General features: G+C 38.0%; 2 protein-coding genes across 2 annotated transcripts; one reads left to right on the forward strand and one right to left on the reverse strand.

Annotated features, from left to right (window-relative positions):
• Window positions 1-248: 248 nt before the first annotated feature.
• Window positions 249-770, forward strand: LOC104868660 (zinc finger CCHC domain-containing protein 10-like). Its single transcript, XM_033756287.1, has one exon. It carries the CDS (start codon window positions 249-251, stop codon window positions 729-731), a length of 483 nt encoding a protein of 160 aa, XP_033612178.1. The 3' UTR covers window positions 732-770.
• An 11,948-nt stretch (window positions 771-12,718) lies between these two features.
• Window positions 12,719-22,295, reverse strand: Ssmem1 (serine rich single-pass membrane protein 1). Its single transcript, XM_010633508.2, has 3 exons — window positions 21,938-22,295; window positions 16,786-16,840; window positions 12,719-14,363 (listed from the first exon to the last, which is right to left on the reverse strand). The coding sequence occupies exons 1-3, from the start codon at window positions 22,118-22,120 to the stop codon at window positions 13,873-13,875; spliced, it is 729 nt and encodes a 242-aa protein (XP_010631810.1). The 5' UTR covers window positions 22,121-22,295; the 3' UTR covers window positions 12,719-13,872.
• Window positions 22,296-22,561: the final 266 nt, after the last annotated feature.

A 22,561-nucleotide genomic window follows, 5' to 3' on the forward strand; every position in this document is an offset into this window, starting at 1 on the left:
CCATGATCAGAAAAAAAACTACATAATAGTCGAGATGCCAGAAATTCAACACAACAAGAGTATTAAAAGCTGTTAGAGGAACTTTCCTATAAAGGAAAGTACATCAGAACCACAGCAAACTTCTCAACCCAAACCCTTAAGTCAAGGAGAAGTTGGACTGAAATGTATCAAGCCCTTAAAAAAAAATCAACCTCCAACCCATATTGATGTACTCTGAAAAGTCATCTTTCAAAATTGAGGGAGAGAAGATGGTGACTCCCATGCATCGGCTAATAGCCCGGAGACAAGCTGAAGCCAATAAGCAGCATGTAAGGTGTCAGAAATGCTTGGAATTTGGACACTGGACTTATGAATGCACTGGAAAAAGAAAATACCTACATAGGCCATCAAGAACAGCAGAACTAAAGAAAGCTTTAAAAGAAAAGGAAAACAGATTATTATTACAGCAAAGCATTGCAGAGACTAATGTAGAAAGAAAGACCAAGAAAAAAAGGTCCAAGAGTGTAACCAGTTCCAGTAGCGATAGCAGTGACAGTTCAGCCAGTGACTCTTCGTCAGGGAGTGGAGACACATCTACCTCCTCAGCGGGGGAGGAGGACAGTGACTCTGACGGGAGCTCCTCCAGCGCGTCATCCTCAGCCTCCTCCACAACCTCCTCCTCCTCGTCCTCCTCCGGACTCGGACTCGGACTCCAGCTCTCCCAGCAGCAGCAGCACGGAGAGCACCTCTGAGGACGAGCCACCGAAGAAGAAGAAGAAGAAGTAGAATTTCCCACCCATATCGGACCCGTGAACCGAAAACACAATCGTGATAAAGCCAAATAGATTAACAGTTCAAAATTTCTAGAGTTCAAAAGTTTCTAAGTGTTTTACATTGTAAGAGCATAAAGATAACAATGAGTTATATGTATAAACAATTTTTATTTTGGAGGTGAATCTTGTTCTTCTTTTTTTTTAATCTTTAAAATGTAGCTCTAGAATTTAAAACTAAAATCCAACAAATCTCTGGGCATGCTAGAGCGCACCTGTAATCCCAGTACTCGGGAGGCTGAGGCAGTGGGATCATCATGAGTTCGAGGCCAGCCTGGCCCAGTAGTTATGTTTGAGGCCAATCTGACAAGTGAGACCTGTCTCCAAAAAAAAAAAAAAAATCCAGCAAATCTGTTTTTGTGATGAGCCTTATATTTGCTCCCTGTGAAATGAAGGCCTAGCTTTATTATATGTTCATGGTATATACTGGACAGGTTTTCAGGGTAAATCATCAGATTATCTGGCTGTGTTATTACGTAAAGTATAGTATATTGTCACTGGAAACTTGGGAGTTTTCCTACTGTTAAGAAATGTACTCTATTTTTATGTTGATGTTCAGAAAGTTGTTCTATTTGTCCTGAATAAGGGAATGTATTAATATATTTATAACTTTTGAACATTACAAGTTGCAAGTTGTTATGTTTCATCATTCATTTCCTTCTGGTTTCTTAAGTGCTTAGAGTTACCCTTTTCTGTGGAAAATAATTCTAGAGGAACCTAAATGGGGCAAAAAAAATCTGACATGAAGGAGTCTAGTCTTGGTAACTTTTAAAAATTCAGCAGACCAGAAAAGAAAGCAGCTATGTAAAAGGCCAACTTAGTAAAAGCACTCTATCGTGCTGCAAAAGGCACCATTCTAGGGGAGAAAAAGGAGGAAGAAAGGGACTTTTACAGAAAGTTAGGACATTGTTGGTTGCCTTTATTAAAAAGGATTTTTAGCGCCAGGGATTTAGCTCAGTGGTGCTGCTCCCTACCTTGCAAGTACAAGGACTTGAGTTTGATCCCCATATAAAAAAAAAAAAAGATTTTTAAAGATTGCCTTTTGCCTTTTTTTGCAACTATGGTATAACAGCTTATTTGGTAACTGGTCTTATATGACAAGTCTACTGCTTAAATGAACAAGTAGGGTTAATCTGCAGTGTTTATATAGTACGCACACAGTTTAAATCTAGGGTGAAATGTTCAAAAGGAAATACTGCACAGTGTTTCTTAAAAGTAAAATATTCTTGCTCTGAGATTGAAATAACATCACATTATTCTGTGATGCTTTTCAGACTTTTTGGAAAGAAGTATGTTTGTAGAAAAACCTTGATCCGGCAGGGCATGGTGGCGCACACCTGTAATCCCAGCACTCAGGAGGCTGAGGCAGGAGGATCACTGTGAGTTTCAGACCACCCTGGGCTACATAGTGAGTTCCAGGTCAGTCTTAACTACATGGTGAGACCCTGTCTCAAAAGACCGAAAAAAAAAAACAAAAAACCCAACCTTGATCCAGGTCACATATAGGTTCTCAAAAGTAGATGTGGTCTTTTTTATATTTTTATGAGAAAGTAGTAGAAAGTTACTTTTGAAGGAAATAGGCTTCTACTTATGGTGAAATACATTATGTTGTGAGTTGAAGAAATCTGTAATTACCTATGTATTTTACAAAACCATCTGCTTTCAATTATTGTATGTAAACTTCCAAAGCGTCATTTCAAAAGGCTCCATAGAAATGTACTGCTTCCTAGGTTTTAATAGATTACTAATTAAAAACTTTTCCAATGTTCATAGTCTCCACAAGGGCAATTGTAGCAGTTAAAGAATTTGGGAGAGAAAAAAGTGTACATAGGATGCGTCCCTTGCAATTAAATAAAAGAGTTTGTGCTCATAGAGTCAAAAAAATAAAAAGTTGAGGGAGAGCTAAGAACACCCAAAGAATTAATGAAAAGTATTCTAGAAAAAGACATTGAAGATAATTCCATAAATTCCAATAGGCTGAAGCCACTGGTTAGGCAAGCAGTTAAATAGAGGGGAAAGAAAGGAAACCAACAGCAGGAAAATAATATAACAAAGATAAGTCAATACATGTCAACTATAACCCTCAATGTAAATGGTCTCATTTCAACAATCAAAAGAAACAATTGGCAGAATAGATCAAGAAACAAGATCCAGGACTGGGGATTTAGCTCAGTGGTTTCACCGCTTGCCCTGCAAGCACAAGGGCCTGAGTTCGATCCCCAGAACAACAACAAAAAAAAGAAACAAGATCCAACAATATGATGCATGTAAGATAGCTGGATCACACGGAGTTTCTTATTTCAGAGAAATCTCCATGTGATTTCCATAATGGTTGTACTAGTTTGTATTCCCACCAGCAATGTAGAGGAGTTCCTTTTCCACCACAGCCATGCTAGCTTTTGTTGTTTGATTTCCTAATGATTGCCATTCTTTACGGATTAAAATGAAATCTTAGAGTTATTTATTTGCATTTCTCTAATGGCCAGAGATGTTGAACATTTTTCACATATTTGTTGATCATTGTATTTCTTTCTCTGTGAAGTGTCTATTCATTTCTCCTTCCCATTTGTTGAGTGGGTCTTTAATTTTAGGTGATTTAATTTTTCTGAGTTCTTTGTATATTCTAGATATTAATCCTCTGCGGAATAGGTGGCAAATTTTTTTCCATTCTGTAGGTTGTCTCTTCATTCTACTGATTGACTATTTTGCTGAACAGAAGCTTTTTGGTCTGATATAATCTCATTTGTTGACTCGTTGCTATTTCTCGTGTGAGTGAGGTTCTATTTATGAAATCCTTTCCTGTACCTATGCCTTCAAGTGTTTTATCTATTTTATCTTCCTGAAAGTTTAATGTGTTTGTTTTAGTGTTTAGATGTTTGATCCATTTTGATCTTAATTTAGTATATTGTGAGAGATAAGGGTCCGGTTTCATTCCTCTACAAAGAGATAGCCAGTTTTCCCAACATCATTTGTTGAATAGGCTATCTTTATTCCACTGTATGCTTTTTGTCCCAGTGTCAAAGATCAAATCATTGAATATGTTTGAGTAGGTATCTGTAACCTCAATTCTGTTCCATTGAACATGTGTCTATTTTTGTTCTGGTACCATGCCATCTTTATCACTATCACTTTGTACTATAGGTTGAAGTCGGTTATTGCTATGCCACCTGCTTTGCTCTTACTGCCCACAGTTACTTTTGCTATTCTGGATCTCTTCTGGCTCCATATGAGTTTCAGGATTGTTTTCTTTAGATCTATAAAGTATGCTGTTGGTATTTCGATTGGGACTGCATTAAATCTGCCCAACAGTATTGGAAGTATGGCTATGTTGATAATATTTGTTCGACCTATCCAGGAAGAAGGGGCATCTTTCCATTTTCTAATGTCCTCTTTAAGATCCTTTTACAGTTTTTTCCGTAGAGGTCTTTCACTGCCTTGGTTATGTTAATTCCTAGATATTCCATTTTTCTTAAAGCAATCGTGAATAGCATTATTTTCATAATTTCCTTCTCATCCTATTCATTGTTGAACAGTGAACAAATGCTAATGATTTTTGTATCCTGCTGATACAAGTTGATCTTGTATCCTGATACATTGCTGAAGTTGGTAATTGATTGTAAGAGTTTTTTGATGGAATTCTTTGGGTCTCCTATGTAGAATATCATGACCATCTGCAAATAATGATAATTTGGGCTCTTCCTTTCCTATACATATTCCTTTTTTTTTCTCTTGCCAAATTGCTCTGGCTAAAGTTTCATGTACCATGTTGAATAGAAGAGATAATAGCATACATCCTTGTCTTGTTCCTGAATTTTGGAGGGATGCTTTTAGTTTTTTCCACATTTAATATGATGGTGGCTATTGGTTTGTCATAAATAGCCTTTATCATATTTAGGTATACCTGTTTTCCTCAAGGTTTTAATCACAAAGTGGTGTTGGAAAGCCGGGCATGGTGGCGCATGCCTGTAATCCCAGCATTTGGGAGGCTGAGGCAGGAGGATCACTGTGAGTTTGAAACCAGCCTGGGCTACATAGTGAGCTCCACATCAGTCTCAACCAAATGAGACCCTGTCTCAAAAAAAAGTGGTGTTGGATTTTGTCAAAAGGCTTTTCTCCATCTACTGTTTTGATCACGTGGCTTTTGACCATGCTCTGGTTTATGTGATATATTAAATTTATTGACTTACATATGTTGAACCATCCTTGCATCTCTGGAATGAAATTTACTTGATCTATTTTTTATAATGTGTTGCATTCTATTTTTTAATGTCTTGTTGAGGACTTCTGTATCTATGTTCATTAAAGAGATTGGCCAGTAGTTCTCTTTTTTAGTTGGATCTTCATCCAGTTTTGGGATCAGGGTGGCACTGGCTTCCTACAGAAGACTCCTACAATGGTTCCATTCTCCTGCCCAGTGTATGACACAGGCCTGAAGAAAGACTCAAAGACAGATTTAAAGAAAGAAGTGGGGAGCCAGGACAGCCAGTGCTGAGCAACCAGCAAAGGCCTTGGTCAGTCCAAGCCGCTGATTTTTGTTGGTAATCAAACTGGAGTAAAGAGGACTACATGTGAGAACATGCAGTTGTGCAGTTGCTATGGATACTAATGCATGTAAGGCTTGTAAGGAAAAGACAAAGCATTCTCAAATTAGGAACAGAATAGGCAAAATATAGGATTGTCATTACAGCCTTGTCCTTCTAGATAAAAAAGTTTTAGCTTTGGGTTCAAGTCACCCCAACCTCAGCTACTATGTTATCTCTTATGGATCCCAACTGCTTCATGGGCCATTTCTCTGGTCTCAGCTGCAGCTGCTAGTGGGAAGGTCATGCTAACCTGTATGCTTCCGACGTGCTTCTATGAGCCGTGTAAGGTTCAGTCACACTCAGTTCTTAAAATGAGCCAATTGCGGGGTTAACTCTTCACAGCTTGCACTGTTTACAGCCTGCTTTAGGCATAATCAATAGGGTGGCCCCTTATACTTCCATAAACGAATCTGAGAGCATTCCATCCCTTTCAGTTTCTTTGAAGAGCTTGAGGAATATTGGTGATATAACATCCTTAAAGGTCATGTAGAATTCAGCAGTGAAACCATCAGATCCTGGACTGTGTCAATTCGTTTGTCATTGTCAATTTGTTTGTTACTGGGTCGTTAAGCATATTTATGTCTCCTTGGGTTCGTTTTGGTAGTTTGTTATGTCTAGGAATCTGTCCATTTCCTCAAAATTTTTTAATTTGTTGAAATACAATTTTTTGAAGTAGTTACTATCTTCTGAATTTTGACAGTGTCTGTTGTGATTTCATCTTTTTCATTCCTAATTGTATTGATGTGAATCTTTTCTCTCTCTTGATGAGTCTGAGGGGTTATCTTTTTATTTATTATTTCAAAGAATGAGCTCTGATTTATTGATTTTTTAAAATTTTTTTATGATTTGTTGATTTTTTAAAAAGTTTTTTACTCTCAATTTCATTGATTTCTGCTGTCATTTTTATAATTTTCCTCCTTAATATCAGTTTGGGACTGGTTTTTTGTTGTTTCTCAAATATCTTCAGGTTTCTCATGTTATTTTTCTGGTCTTGCTGTTTTACTATGTAAGCACTGATCACAGTGAATTTTCTTCTTAGGGCTCCTTTCATAGTATCCCAGGGGTTTTGTTGAGTTATGCAGTCATTGTCATTAATTTCTAGAAAAGTCTGAGTTACTTCTTTGATTTCTTCTGTGACACATTTATTGTTTAGGAGTATGTTGCTAATTTTCCAGAAGCTATTGCCTTTTCTGAAATTCCTTCTGTCGTTGATTTCTCTTATCATTCCACAGTGATCTGATAGTATGCATGGGATGGCTTCAATTCTTTTATATTTATTTAATCAAGCTTTGTGGACTAGTATGTAATCTGTTTTGGGAAAAATACTATGTACTGCTGAAAAGGATGTTTACTCTGTTGTAAAGGGATGGAATATTCAGTATATATCCATTAAGTCCATATGTTCACAGGTATGGTTCAGCTCTGAAATTTCTTTATTGGTTTTTTTTGTTTAGTGGATCTACCTCTTTGCAAAAGTAGGATGCTTAAAGTCCCCACTATGATTATATTAATGTTTATTTGCTCTTTTAATTTCAGCAGTTTTGTTTTATAAAGATAGATGCTCCAGTATTCAGTGCATGTATGTTTATCAATGTTATCTCTTCTTGTTGGATTGTTCCCTTAAGTATTATGTAGTGACCTTCTTTGTCTCTTCTAATCAGTTTTAACTTGAAGTTTACCATGTCTGATACTAGAATTACTATCCCTGATTGTTTTCTGGGTCTTGGTTCATGAAATGTTGTTTTCCATCCTTTAATTTTCAGTCTATGAATATCTTTTTGGATTAGATGAGTTTCTTGAATGCAACAGATTGTTGGATTTTTTTTTTTTATCCAGTCTGCCAGTCTGTGTATTTTGATTGGAGAGCTGAGGTTGATAACATTCAGAGATATAACCGAGATGTGTTGGTTATTGCCTTATCTGTCAGTGTGTTGTTTCTTTCTCTTTTCCTCAAGTTTTTTGTTGCTGTTTATTTATCTACCTACCTCACTAGTTTCCACTGTATTTTTAGCTGTGTCCAATTTGTCGCTTCTGCTGAAAATAGTCTTGAGTATTTTCTTTAGAGCTGGTTTAGCACTCATATATCTTCTAAACTCATCTTCTTCCTCTTCTTCATGGAAATGTCTTACTTCTCCATCTGTTTTGAAAGATAGCTCTGGTGGGTAAATTAATCTGGGTTGGAACTTGTTGAGAGCAACTCTACATAATTTTGGGGAAAATCATTTCATAATTAAATTACAATTAGGCCTAGTTCTCCTGCCTACAGGCTGCCTATAGCATGTTGAGACATAACTCCATTTTCATCTCTAGTCATAGCTGAAATTGCAATGGTCCAGTGATGCTGTGATGCTCCAGGGCAGGATTATACCACTGAAGACATCCTGGGAAGGAACAAAATCTTCATCTACATAGTTCCTCATTATTCTAGGATTATCACCTATGCCACCCTCTGAGCCATCTGCTACATTTGTTACTCCAAATGTATCAAATAAAGGTGTGGCAAGCTAAGGGTCTTTTGTCTTTGCTGCCCAGAGCAGCATTGATCAGGCCCAAATCTCAGCTTCTTCTCTAAGTCTCATTTCTGTTTCATTCATCTCGTGCTGTCATGGCTCACAGGAGACTAGAACTCACTGCAGGAGTTCTAGTGATGCCCCCTTTCCCTGTTCCCTACAGGAAGTTACTTGCTTTTAGAGCTTAAAATATTTCACTCAAAGCTCTTCTGGTCTTCAAGATTTGTGCGGAAAAGTCAGCTAGGATTCTAATTGATTGACCTTTATATGTGATGTTTTTGTTTTTCTTTGGCTGCCTTTAAAATTCTGGTTTTTGTTTTTCGTTTTGCTTTTTGCTGAATATATGTGAATTTTTGTTTTGTTTTGTTTTGAGTAAGGGTCTCACTATGTAGTTGAGACTGACCTGGAACTCACTATATGGTCCAGGCTGGTCTCGAGAACACAGCGATCCTCCTACCTCAGCCTCCTGAGTGCTGGGATTACAGGTGTGTGCCACTATGCCCGGCTGAATATATGTGAATTTAACAAGGATATGCCTTGGTGAACTTCTCCTTTCATCATAACTGCTTGGTATACTATACTTGAATTTTAAACTTTTCTTATATTTGGGAAACATGCTTTCATTTTTTCTGTAAGCATTTTAGTGAATCTGTGTTATCCTCTAGTTTTCTTCTAATTCTAATTAACCTTAAGTTGGTTTTCTTGTCATCTAGCAGCTGCTGGATAGTCTTTCTTGCTCTCTTATTTTCTTTTTGGCTTCTTTGAGTTCTTTATCATAATTCACTATTTTATCCTCAATATCAGACACTGTCTTCACATTATGATTTTTTTTGAGAGTGGGTGAATCACTTTTAATTTTAGCATAGAAGTAAAAAAAGACATAATTATTTAAAATAACTATATGTATAAAATATATTTAAAGATATACCATCTAAAATATGTAAATTATGCTGTTAACAAAATGGTGGAGTAAAAGTGTAGATTGTTGTGTACATTTGAAGTTATTATTAGCTTAAAGTAGACTGTTACAAGAGATTTTCTCCTTTTTAAAATAAATTTTATTTTATCCCATTCTCTCATCAAGCCCCTTCCTCCATGCACAAAAGCTTTGTTTCCATTTTTCCTTCTATTTTCACTTTTTCCTTGTCCCTTCCTTCCTTCTCCCTCCCTCCTCCCTGTTCTTCTTCCCATATGAACACTGTCTTCCCATTTCCCAACATCCATTATAAATCTCAGTCCTTATTTCCACATTCAGTTTCTCACACCAGAGAAACAATATGATATTTAAACATGTGTATCAGATTTACTTCACTTAAGAAGATGGATTCAAGGTCCATCCATTTAGCTATAAATGTCTAAAGTTCATCCTTCTTTATGGCAGAATAGTACTCCATTGTATAAAAACACTACATCTCCTTTATACACTTAGCAGTTGATGGCCATTTGGGCTGTTTCCAAGGTTTAGCTATTACAAACTGTGCTGCTTATAAACATCAATATGGATATACCACTGTGATATGATGCTTTTAATTCTTTCAGGAAGATACCAAGAAGAAGTATAGCTGGGTCGAATAGAACCTCTAGTTTTTTGGAGAAATCTCCACATTGATTTCCACAGTGGTTGCACCAGTCTACACTCCCACTAGCAGTAGAGAAGGTTTTCTTTTACCCCACAGTCCCTCTAGCTTTTGTTATTGTTTGATTTCTTGATAGCAACCATTCTTTCAGCAGTGAAATGGAATCTCAGGATTGTTTTAATTTGCATCTCTTGAATGACCAGTGATGTTGAACATCTTTTCATGTATAAATTTGCTCTTTCTAATTCTTTACCTGAGAAGTGTCTTTATTTCAGATGCTGATTTTTGCAATGGGTCTTTATAGTTGAGGGACCTGGTTTTATTTTTATTTTATTTTATTTTTTTAGTTCTTTATATATTCTAGATAATAGCCCTTTATATGAATAGCTGGTAAAAAAGTTTTTCCACTCTGTGGGTTGTCTCTTCATTCTGTTGGTGGTTTCTTTTGCTGTGCAAAAGCTTTTTAATAAGATGAGGTCACACATGGAGATTCCTTTAGTGTATGAATTTTATATTATTTTTTATTTCTGGCATTTCTGTCTGACATCTTTTCAACTATTCCATGTCTTTGTTGATCCTGTCATTCAAATTTTGGACTGTTTTGGCTGGCTTGTCCGGCTTCTTATCTATTTCCCCAAAATTCACCACGGGCATATTGAATGTAATTGCTGTGACGTTTTGGTTCATTTCCTCTTTGAATTCCTGTATTTTCTTCATCCTCTCTGAGAACTTTTCATAGATTTCTGCTATGTGGTATTTCTTTTTTTCTCCCTTCATGATCCCTTACTCTGCCTTGGGAGGGTTGGGATGTGTTTGAAGAGCTATTTTCTTTTTTCCCATTCTTTTACATATATATTTTTCACATATATATATATATGTACACTTATTAAAAATTATATATTACCCCCAAAATTATATATGACCCCCCTCTTTGTTTCTCTTCCCTTTTTTGCCGGGGGGGCGTTGCTGCAGGTTGGGGTCTAGAGAAGTGAGGGGAGTTTGTGGCTTATATGGAAATTTTTAAGAGGATGCTACCTCCCTGTGAATAATTTTCAGCTTTGTATGTCCAGTTCTAGTCCAGTTTCAAGTGATTTAGACTCTGTCCTTACATTTTGACAAAAGAATTGCTCATATCTACGACAGTGTCCACAGATTTGATCATACAGCACTTCTTTATGATAGTCCTTACAGTGATTCTTTCCCCCTTTGTCTATTTTCTTTGCACACTATGACAGTTTATTATTTGTGGTTGCTCTGCAGTGAAGTAGATGAGGTGGGAGGGGAGAATAGCAGGTGGGTGGTTGGAGTGGTGGTGTCAGGCACTAAGGGAGAGGTTTCAAGGGAAGAATATTAGATAGAAGAAAAAACTGATTTTGAGTACTTTTAGTTGAGTTGAAGGCTTAGTTTTGCGGGTTTTCAGAGGATATTTTGTGGGAGCAAGGGCAGGATATGGGAGAAAGGGGGTTTACTTTGCCGTTAAGGAAAACTTGCTTATTGGGAGGACAATAAGATGGGTAAGATGTGGAAGATAGGGTGGGGAGGATTGAGCTATTATACTAGTGAAGATAGGAGTGATGTGAGAGAGCTAAGTATGGGGAATTTTAAAACTTGGGAGAAGGAATTAAATTTACGTGTTTGGAAAAAGAATAAAGAAATATGTCAATAATATTGCTTCAGGTATTTGAGGAGAGGAAACTAGATAAAGAGCTGAGTTGAAAGAACCAAGACCTATACTGAAGTTAATTCAGGCTCAGGGCACAGTGGCGCATAACGGAAGTCATGGTTAGTTCTGCCTGGGGGAACAAAGGGAGGAAAGTGACAAGGAGTAGGGAAAGTCACTGTGGAAAAGGCTGGTGCTTGAGCTGAATCTTAAGGTACCCTGCCTCCCACCTGTGCCTTCAGAGCCATCCCAATCCGGAGGTCATCTCCGTAAGATAAAGTCTCCACAAATGGTCTCAGAAACATCATTCGCATCCTAGATTCAAGTGGCCTAGTGAATGATTTGGGTTCTCACATTGCTGCCAAGTTCTCACTCTCACCATCATTAAGGAGTCTACCTTGTCAGGAATGACTCCTGTGCCCAGAGTCATAGTTCTCTGGTCTCTATGTCCAGCTGGTCCCTTCCCTAACTTCCATCAAAGGCTCAGTTCATAGAATTAGGCAGTACTCTTGACCATGTATGAATGACACCCAAATCCTGGGCTGGGGATTTGGCTCAGTGGTTCCGCCACCTGCTTGGTAAGGGCCTAAGTTTGATCCCCAGTACCCCCCCCCACAAAAAACCAACACATCCGTCCTCTCAAGATTTAAGCTATTCTTTGAACTCTAACCCCATAGCCATAGTCCCTGCCTCATTACACTATTTTGCTCTTGCCAGGACCTTTCTTCTGGAACCTGGGTTTTACTTTATTTGCCAACTGGGATTGCTGCCAACCCAATGGAGAATGATCTCCAGCATGGCCACACATTTATCCAGGCCCATTTCAATTCCTCACAGCAAGGGTCCCACATAACTGGAAAACTTAACCCAAACCATATCTGAATGTCAGCCAAGTTGTGATCAGGGTTCTTTGACAAAATTTTATTGAATTATGCTTTGTTTTAATTTTTGAGACAATGCCTCACTGTGTAGTCTGGGGGAGCCTTCAACTAACTAGTAGCCTAAATTGGCCTTGAACTTGCAGCAATCTTCCTGCCTTAGCCTCCCAAGTAATGGGATTACAACACCAACACACATGATTTGACCAAATTTTGAGCCATTTTCTAAGGCCTCAACTGTTTTTTGTTTTTTTTTTAGTTGAGTTTATTGGTATGTTTTAGGTATATAGTACAGTTACATTTATCTTTGGGCTCTTGTACCTTTACATGACAGGTCTTGGTTCTCATTTTTTCCCATACCTCTGCCTTCCCCTCACCCCCTCCCCTCTTCCCCTATTTACAAAGACTTTGTTTCCATTTTTTTTCAATGCTTTTTTTTTTTTTTTTTTTTTTTGAGACAGGGTCTCATTATGTAACTGAGACTGACCTGGAACTCACTATGCAGCCCAGGCTGGTCTTGAACTCACAGTGATGCTCCTGCCTCAGCCTCCAGAGTGCTGGGATTACAGGTGTGCACCACCACGCCCAGCTCAATGCTTTTTTTAAAAAGTTAGTTACTGATGCACTTTTTATATACACAAAGATCATATTCATCATAGGGAATTTGCACCTATACATAATATATCTTGTGTCTTCTTTTCCCCCCATAGCACTATTGTCTTTTTTTTTATTCAGTGTTATATAAGTCTAATGTCAGTCTTATGATTTCTCTGTAGGTAACCTCTTTTTCACTCTAAAGCATTCAGAAATTTTCTTTTCCTTTTCTTTTTTAAATCATTTTTATATTTCACTACAATTTACCTATGTGTAAATTTTTCTCATATCTCTCTTCTCTGGCAACCTCAACTGTGCTGAATGCTTCTAAGTACTAAGTTTAGCAAGAGTCCTCCAATCTTTGATACCTGAAAATCCTTGATATCTGATCTACTCTTTCATGTCCCTCCTTTGTTGTAAAAGTGACCTGCCTTTGGCATGAGTCCTGTTAGTCAGGTTAGCAGGAATTCATTCCTATCCTGAGGTCTGCTTTTAGCAATTTTCCATCTGCCTCTCGTCCTCCTCTTTGGCTATAAACTTTTACTTGTCTTTATTGTATTAGGAGTTGAGCTCAACTTATCACCCCTATTGACCTCAATTACAACAGTCTTCAATAATGTCCTCTTTACCATTTTAACAAGTATCAAAAAATATTTTTCTTTAGCATTTGCCATGCCTCTCAGACAAGAACTGTGGACAGTCTATGGTCCAGCCACCCTTCTGGATCACACTGCCTCCACTGTCTGTAAGAATCAGGTCTTATTCCAGGCCCTCAAACCCTGCTTCAAAATCCCCAAGTGGACACACGTAACAACACAGCTCTGGCAGAATCACCTGAAATTATAAACTTAATTCATTCAAATAATCAAATTCATTCAAATTCAGTCAAACAATCAAATCATCAAATCATCTGAATAAACAATTTCTCAGCATAAAGGTGTTTTCAAAGAAGTTCCTCATTGTTTATAGACATAGAGAAAATACATACACTCAAGACCTGATGTAGCTGTCCTGTGCTCTTTTGAGTAAAAAAAAATCATAATGGATGCAGAACTTCAGTGTTCCCATGGTGCCATGCATATATTCACTGGCCTTTTTTGGAACAAAGAATTGTCTGAAATTTTACCTCTTGGGTTCCAAGTTTTTGTTGTTAGCGGAGAAATTTTATTGTGAAAGTCTCCTCACCTAGGGTTCTGGTGATTTTTCATATTTTATTCAACTCTTCCATTTGGCTTCAAATAAGGTAAAGACTTGACAAAATTCAAATTTTACGGAACTTTGTGTTGATCTCAGGTATGGAACTTTCCTCCTGAGTATCTTCTTTTGTGGAAACCCTTTCTGAAGCTCTTTGTAGGAAATGACGTGTCAACCATTCATTGGTTCTCATGGCTCTGCAGTGGAGGCAGGGCCTTTCTCGGATTTGCTGACTTCCTAGAGTCTGGTGCCTCTGAGACACTTTTCTCTTCTGAATGCTGACTGGTGAGGAGTGGTTTTCACTTTCACTCTCCTTCCACGAAGAGGATCCCGAATTAGATTCTTCACTGTCACCCTCAGTGGTTTCACTGTCTTGTTGACTCTGATTCACCTTATGGCCTTCAAAGTGGCGCCTGATTCGTCTTTGTTCAAGGTAGGCATTGGCCAAAGCTACTTCTGAGTCAGTGATGGGGGGAAGTTGACTCTGCTTTTTTTTCACTTGTGAAGAGTCCCAGCAACCACCTTTGCTTTGCCGCTGATAGGAATTTTCTTTGCTTGCTAGCCAACAAAGCAAATCAAAAAGTTAGGTTCACTGTTGGTTACTAGAACTACACATCACCCATGAAGCCTGACATGAGTGGGCTCATTCTTACTGACTGGCTGTTAAGTCACTGCCCTTCTTCAGTCATTTGCAAATACCAGATACTGACTACATTTCTGGTATCAAACCCCAATCTCATAAAGGCCAGAAGGGTCAGGTGGTCAGAGGGATCAGATAGATGCTTGACATATCAGATGTTTGTTTGTTTTGTTGAGACAGGGTCTCTCTATTTAGTTCCGGCTGGCCTTGAACTCACATTGTAGGCCAGACTGGCTTTGAACTTGCAGTGAACCTCTTGTCGCAGCTTCCCAAGTGCTGGGATGACAGATGTGAGCCACCACACTCAATTTAACTTTTGAAACTTTGTGACACTGAAATATAAAATCAAAGAGAAAGACCTCCAAACTTTTCCGAAGAAGGGACTTTGTTTTTTCCTTTTCCTTGAGGTCTCAAAGATTCAAGTGCATACATGAATGTGATTTGGGTAGCAAGAACTAAGAAGGATTTTTTTTTCTTTGAGTAATAATGTGTTGGAGTTGGCTCAGACAAACTCAAAAGAGCTGATCAACTTTCAGGAATTCTGTGAGATGTTTAAAATAGTCATAACTAAAATTCAGCTGGGTGTGGTGGCACATGCCTGTAATACCAGCACTCAGGATGCTGAAGCAGGAGGATCATTGCCAGTTTGACAGAGATGAGGTCAAGCACAACCTAAACTATATAGTGAGACCCTGCCTAAACAAACAAACAAACAAACAAGAAAAAGTGATAGTGAATATGTCATGCCTCCAACCACTACATTGTGAAAAACACTCAAAAATGAAACTTATTCTTCCAGTACTATAAACCTAGCATCTGTTTTGGCAAAGATGCTACTCACATTATTGACAACCAAGTTAAGTTCTAACATACATCTCCTGTTTCACTTTCATCTTATTCCTCAACTTTTGGGGGGTGGGTACCAGGAATTGAACTCAGGTCCTTGCGCTTGCGAGGCAGGTGGCAGAACCACTAAGCTAAATCCCCAGCCCTTTACTCTTCTACTCCTCAATTTTAAGGAAGATCACATTCATGCTGAAACTACATCTTTTCATCAGATGTAGACATGGGATGGCTGTGGATGCAAGGGTCTGCCAAAACATTTTGTGTGACTCAGTTGTCTACATAGAATTTACCGTAAAGAGCACTGTATATTTTATTACTTATAAATTCTGTGATATACAACCTTTATGTCAGTTAAAAAAATTTTTTTCAAGACGAAGTTCAGGCTGTATTTGAACTCACTACTTGGCTCAGGTTGGTCTCAAATTTGTGGTAATCCCCCTGACTCAGCCTTCTGCATGCTGAAATTATAGGAATGCACCACCATGCCCAGTTCATATATCAGTAATTTTAAAAATAAATACATGTATACACACCAATATTTTGAAGAGTCAATTATTAAGCATTCACCAGCACACTACATTTTATAAGTTACTTTTAAAAGGTGTCAAGTGATACATGCATACCCACGTGTATAACAGCACAATTCATTAACAGCCAAATCTTGAAAGTGGCCTATAGGTCTATCAACAGATGAAAGGATAAAGAAAATGTGATATTTACACACAATGGAGTATTGCTCTGCTATGAAGAAAGATACATTTGAGTCATCTTAGGAAAATGGATGAAACTTGAGGCTATAATATTAAGCAAAATAAATCAGACACACAAGCTTAAATATCTTATGGTTTCTCTTTTATGAGAAACTCAGTGTAAAAAAAATTAAAGAGCCAGATAAAAGATAGATAATGAGGGGCCAGGGATTTAGCTCAGCAGTTGGGTGGCCTGCCTTGCAAGCGCAAGGACCTGGGTTCAATCCCTGGAATCAAAAAAAAAAAAAAAAGATAGATAATGAGAAATCGGAAGATAGATCTGGAAATGGGAAGGAGACTAAAAGAGAAGATGGGGTGGGCAAAGAAGAGGACACAAAAAGAATTAAGATGTACTGTGTACATGTACCAGCTCCCCGCAAGAATGTGATCATTACCAACTGCAAGCATGTACTAATAAAAATTTTAAAATAAACAGCATGTCAGAACAAAAAAAGATGTCACAGGCAGTTCATTTTCTGTAACGGCACCAACAGTGGAAACGTGTGCAAGGGGAATGCACTGAGGAATGGCAGGGAGCTTGGGCTCTAAAACTCGTAGCTTCAGGTGCTCTGCAGAAGCAGCTCCCTTCTCCACTGGGAAGCAGAGAAACAAGGCCTCACAGTGGGCCTTGCCACTTGGGCAGAGTCCTCCCAGTGCGCCTGGCTTCCGCGCTGCTGCCTGCTGTCCACCCTCAGCACGCCGTTTTCTCATCAAAGCCCCATTCCAAGCATGGACTGGCTCTCACCTTTACTCGCTGATGCACTCGTCCCACTGGCTCCATCCTGTTTATTCTCAGATATCTGTTTCAGAAATATCAGTTAGTAAGCGTGGCCTCAGTCAGTCGTTTCCCACTAATATTTACTTGTTACGGAACACTATTGCTTGAGGCCCTCTGACAATGACTAATCTAAACATTCCATGTTGTTATAAATAAGTACTTATTGAGTTCCTGTGTTGCTGAGATCCTGCTTCTGCTCTCTGTTCAGGAGACCATACTTTGACAGCAGAATCTTGCAAACTCTTGAACCGAGCAAAACGGCACAAAGGCAAGAGAGGAAATAATACTGATGAAGAGGCATAGGTTATAAAGTTTTCCTATACCCATTCCCATACAGAGATTTTATTTAAAAGCATATTTGAGCCTGGAATGACGGCAGTACTGTAATCCCAGTACTCTCAGAGGCTAGACACGAAGATTGCAAGTTTGAGCCCAGTGTGGACAATTTAACAACTTAATGAGATGCTGTCTCAAAATGAAAAATAAAAAGGGACTGGAGTTGTAGCTCAAAGCAGAGGCCACAGATTCAATTTCCACTTCCACCAAAAAAAAAAAAAAATAGGAGAAAGAAAAAATGGATTTGATAGTACTCACATTAGTTTACAAAAAATTTTAAGGCCATTTTATCAGGCCATGTTGTTGATGGTTCTTTAAATAAGATGTCTGAAATGGGACACTGATATATACAGAGCCTTTTACCAGAATTAACAAGACTTTCTATCTCCTTACCCTTGCAAATATTTTTCTCCAAATGCTACCATAATATATTATCTGTGAATATGGAAATCAGAAGAAATAGATTTTCTTGAATAGTTCCAATTTCAAATATTCTGCCCAATGCTCCATTAGTATATTTGTGCCATTTTTCAAATTAATGTCCCACCTTGATGCTGAAAATGGTAGTGACAAAAGATGCAAATGTAAGGCTACTCTTCCAGAGTATCAAAAAGTAGAAATGTTCATTAACACGTTTGACCTATAATTCTTTCTCTAGGAATCTGTCCTCAGAAATAATACCCCCACACACAAAGACAAAGTTTGTACACAGAAGTATTCATCACAGTATAATCAGGATGATATAAAACCCCAAAGTCCAAAACTTAAAATAGATAACATTTAAAGTTAATTATGATATAATCACATAAGATATGGCTAAAAAATTATAAGTAGGCCATAGCATAAGAAAGTATGTTTCAATATTGAGCTAAAAATGAAGATGCAAATTTGTATATAACAGTATGATCATGAGTTAGCTAAAAATATGAAAAAAAAACTTTAAGGAATGTATATAAGTGATATGATGGTTGGCTTTACATTGTGAAACAATGACTTTTTCCTTTCTATTTATTTCAAATTGTCTACAATTAGAAAAAAATGAATTTATGTAGAGAGTCAAATTTCCTTTGGGTTAAAATGTCTCATACTTGGATATTTGTAACAGAAATCTAAGATCCTTGGCCAACTGCTTTATTTGTATCTCTACTGAGGGCCCAGTTTTCTTTTTGGATTATAATAGCCATTTTCTGAAAATCTTAAGACTGAAAGTCTTCTTTTAAAATTTTTTGGGGGCTGGGGATTTAGCTCAGTAGCACCACACCTGCCTCGAAAGTACAAGGTACTGAGTTTGATTCTCGGTACCAAAAATATATACATAACTTTTTGTTGTTGTTGTTGTTGTTATCTTGGTGATGTTGTTGTTTGAGACAGGGTCTCTCTATGCAGTTCAAACTGGCCTTGAACTCACTATGTAGCCCAGGTGGGCCTTGAACTCACAGTGATCCTCCTGCCTCAGCTTCCCAAGCTCAGAAGGATTGCCATGAGTCAGAGGCCAACCTGCATGAATTACAGAGTGAAACCCTGTCACAAAAACAAAAATATATCTGTTTTTTACTCCATCCCAGAAGATATCTTTTTTTTTATAAATGTTTTGAAGCTCTGTAGTAGGAAGTGTATGAACCTAAAAGTTATAGTTATTTCTACATCATCAGGAGGGCTTTTTGTTTCATTTTGTGTGTTCTCCTAAAATCTCCACATTTTTTGTAATACTTTTGTAATGAAGGGGAAAGGTGTTTAATAAATTTTATCTTATATTATCCCATTCCCCTCGCCTTGAGCTCCTCCCCTCCCCTATGTACAAAAGCTTTCTTTCCATTTTTTCCTTTTATTTTTCACTTTTTTTTTTCTTGTCCCTTCCCTCAGGGAAAGGTGTTTAAAGACACTTATTGGGCTCATATCATTTCCACAGAAAGCTTCCTTATTTGATGTCATCAAAAAATAACCATAAAATCAAAAGAAAGATTTCTCATTAAGCTAAGCGGAATCGTATGAACTGTGGTTACAGAAAGCATTTTATGAGCTGTCTCTGAGTATGACTTAGTGAGTGAAAACAGCAGCCATCCCTGTCCTGGAGGAGGTAGAAGATGTGGGCTGTGCTCTGCCACGACCCAACTCTGTGATCTTCCTGAACCACTTAACACCTCTCAGCTCCGTTTCCACACATGCAAGGTACAGATTTTGGACTAACATTGCCCAGAAAAATGCTAGCACAGCAATCTGAAGAAACAGTAAACAAATCTATAAACTAGACAGAGCATTTATGGTCTCTGAAAGCAAAAGGATAAATGCGTCTTCAAAAGTGACAAATCCAAAGGAAAGCAGCCCACTTCATGCTGGAGGATAATTACCACCACATTTCCATCACGCTTCCACCATTACCTCAAGGTTTGTAAATAAAGGCTCATAATTTAACAGAGAAAATGAAGAAGTTCAAAGGGAAGGAAAAATTCTGTCCTCCTTGACTAGCTCTCGTATGGTTCTCGGGTTTCCAATCTGGGACTCTTCAGAAGAAGCAGTCCAGCCAATTGTAGCTGCCATAAGGGCACAAAGTGAAAGAGAAAACCCCTAAAATAATTAAGGTTTTAATCAGCACTGAAAAGATTTAATTCAACACTTAAAACTGTGCTTTTGGGCCAGGGATTTAGCTCAGTGGCTCCACGGCCTGCCTTACAAGCTCAAGGGCCCGAGTTCGATCCCCGGTACCAACACACACACACAAACACACACACACACACACACACCAAACAAACAAAAAACTGTGCCTTGAAGTAAACAAAAAACACGATAGGAAATCTAGTTCTATTCCTCCTCCATCACTCTGTCACTAACCACTTGTACGACATAGGACAAGTCACTTAATTGCCTCGGGCCTTATCAACACCACCACAACCATCATCAGCAACAAAAGTTGTTGGGCATAGTGTCGCATGCCTGTAACACCAGCACTTGGGAAGCTGAGGCAGGAGGATGGCCATGAGTTCAAAGCCAGTCTGGGATACATAGTGAGTTCAAGGCCAGCCTGAAGTACATAGTGAGACTGTCTCAAAACAAAAGCAAATATTCATACCTTACTTGCCTACAAACTGAGGACTGGACCACATGTTCTCCAGAGGTCCTGGTACTCAGGACTTGATTACCCCAAAGAGCTGACCCAAGCAAGAGAGCAAAGGAATAGCTTAGACCTTTGAAGTGGTCTTCATGATAAAATGGTCATTGAACATCTTCAGTTTCTCCTTAATTTTGTTGTCAGGCCAGACTTCAGTATGCTCAACTAGGGAGTCTAAAATAGAGAGACAGATAGATAGATAGATAGATAGATAGATAGATAGATAGACAGACAGATAGATAGATATAGATAGATAGATAGATAGATAGATAGATAGATAGACAGACAGATAGATAGATAGATAGATAGATAGATATAAGCTATTACTACTCTAAATCTCATTTTAGCGAAGTGTTTCCCTTAAGAAGCATTTAGATGAAACTTTCTGGCTGGGGCTGGTAGCGGGGAGGCTTTGGTGGTTATAATGGCACCCAGCTGGCAAAGACACAACGCACTTCTTCTCTGCCCAGAGCTGACTTAGTACTCAGTCTAGCCAACCATTGCCAATCCAGACTTCTGGCCATAATGTGAAATGATGGTGGCTTGATTAATAATCACCAGCCTGGTATCAATGACCAGCAAGGATTCCATGTCAGCAGTATATGTTGGGGGATTGCTAACCTATAAAATGGGCCATATCATTCCCATGATGTCATTTTCTTCTACTAATAGGTGATCAAGAATGGTGATTCTATGCTGGGTGTGATGGCGTCACGCCTGTAATTCCAGCACTTTGGAGACTGAGGCAGGAAGATAGGAAGATTGTCGTGAGTTCAAGGCCAGCCTGAACTACATAGTGAGACCCTGTCTCAAAAAACAAACAAACAAAAAGTGGTGACTTTAGTTCTGTTTATCATATTATGTGCAGAAAGAATGTATTGCCTCATTCTAAAAACCCCAAATCCTACAATATGTGTCCTTTTCATAATGACAAACTTTTGTAACTTTCATTCACATTATATGGCTGCAAAGGAGGTTAGAAGTACTTAACCAGTAGAGAATTTTATCCCTAGATCATATGGTATATGGACTATTTGCAAATAAATATCCCAAAATTGCAGCATTTTTATCATGCAAGCACAAGACTAAAAAATTGAGCAATCATTAAAAATGCTACTGAGTGAGTATAACTTGGTGAAGTGTTTACAGTATATTATTAATCTTAAACAGCAGGTATGAAAATATATACAATATAATGCCAACCATGTAAAAGCAAAGATGGAGAGACAGAGATATACTAGGATAGAGAAGAGGAAGGAGGAAGAGACAGAGGAAGAGGAGGAGGAGGAAAAGAGGAAGAAGATGATAATCTAGGAGAACATATTCCAAAATGTTAACAGGTTATCTCTGTGATACAGGACTAGAGTAATTTTAAATTTTCTTCTCCATTCTTTCTCTCTCTCTCTCTCTCTCTCTCTTTTTTTTTTTTTTTTTTGGTACTGAGGATCCAACTTGGGACCTTGTGCTTGCTAGGCAGGTGGTGGAACCACTGAGCTAAATCCCTGGCCCTTCTCCATCCTTTTTAATGCCTCAGATTGTCTTGAAAAGACTGCATTATTTTTTAAACTAAAAAGCAAACTTTTAAAAAGTAGTTTCATCAAAGTCAAGTGAATGTATTTAATGAAAAATCCCCTAGTATATACTAAGATATTATTTAAAATGAAAAAGATATCCTACCCAGACAGAAGCCCGAGAGAGGAACACCAGGACCAGTAAAATGACAAAATACCAAAGCAGGAAGTTCCCTATCGCCCGACAAGAGTCATCCTTCTGGCATTCGTAATCTTGAATTGGGTTATAATGACTTAAAGGTGCAGGGGGAGGATCCACCTCCCAAAATAAGGACAAAAGGTCTCCCATGATGGTTTCTTGCTTAGAAAAAAAAACATGCTCAAAGGTGAATGGGAACTATTTCACTCCATAACATACAACAGCTTCCGTGGCAACCGATTATGACATACACTTAAACAACCATTACTGGAACTGATCTCCTGGGTTTCTAAGTTTTGAGAAGATTTCTCCAAATTACTTCTATAAAACTTTATGGTATATTTCCCCATGCCTCAATATCATTCATTGTTTTAATCTTTTTTTTTTTTTTCTGCCAGTCAGGGCCTCACACATGATAGGCAAGGGTTTTATCATTGAGCTACACTCCCAGCCCTGTTTCAATTTATTTTTCCCATAAACTTGTACATATTTCATTTTCCTATCTTTAAATCTTAGCGTCTAAAGTATAAGTTAAAACTTTTGGTTTAAGTGGGTTGTAATGAGTGAAAGGGAATTTTCTTGGGCATATAT

The sequence above is a fragment of the Fukomys damarensis genome, unplaced genomic scaffold (genome assembly GCF_012274545.1).
Source record: "Fukomys damarensis isolate Sample0158 unplaced genomic scaffold, DMR_v1.0_HiC HiC_scaffold_4, whole genome shotgun sequence".
NCBI classification, from domain to species: Eukaryota; Metazoa; Chordata; class Mammalia; order Rodentia; family Bathyergidae; genus Fukomys; species Fukomys damarensis.

What these genes read in the sequence shown, in the direction of transcription:
- LOC104868660 (XM_033756287.1), top strand. Translation starts at nt 249, where the DNA reads ATGGTGACTCCCATGCATCGGCTAATAGCCCGGAGACAAGCTGAAGCC.
- Ssmem1 (XM_010633508.2), bottom strand. Translation starts at nt 22,120, where the DNA reads ATGGGAGACCTTTTGTCCTTATTTTGGGAGGTGGATCCTCCCCCTGCA. An exon ending in TCTCTCGGGCTTCTGTCTGG is followed by an intron (nt 16,841 to 21,937) that starts GTAGGATATCTT and finishes TTTCTGAAACAG; the next exon opens with ATATCTGAGAATAAACAGGA. An exon ending in GAGTGCATCAGCGAGTAAAG is followed by an intron (nt 14,364 to 16,785) that starts GTGAGAGCCAGT and finishes TTTGTTGGCTAG; the next exon opens with CAAGCAAAGAAAATTCCTAT.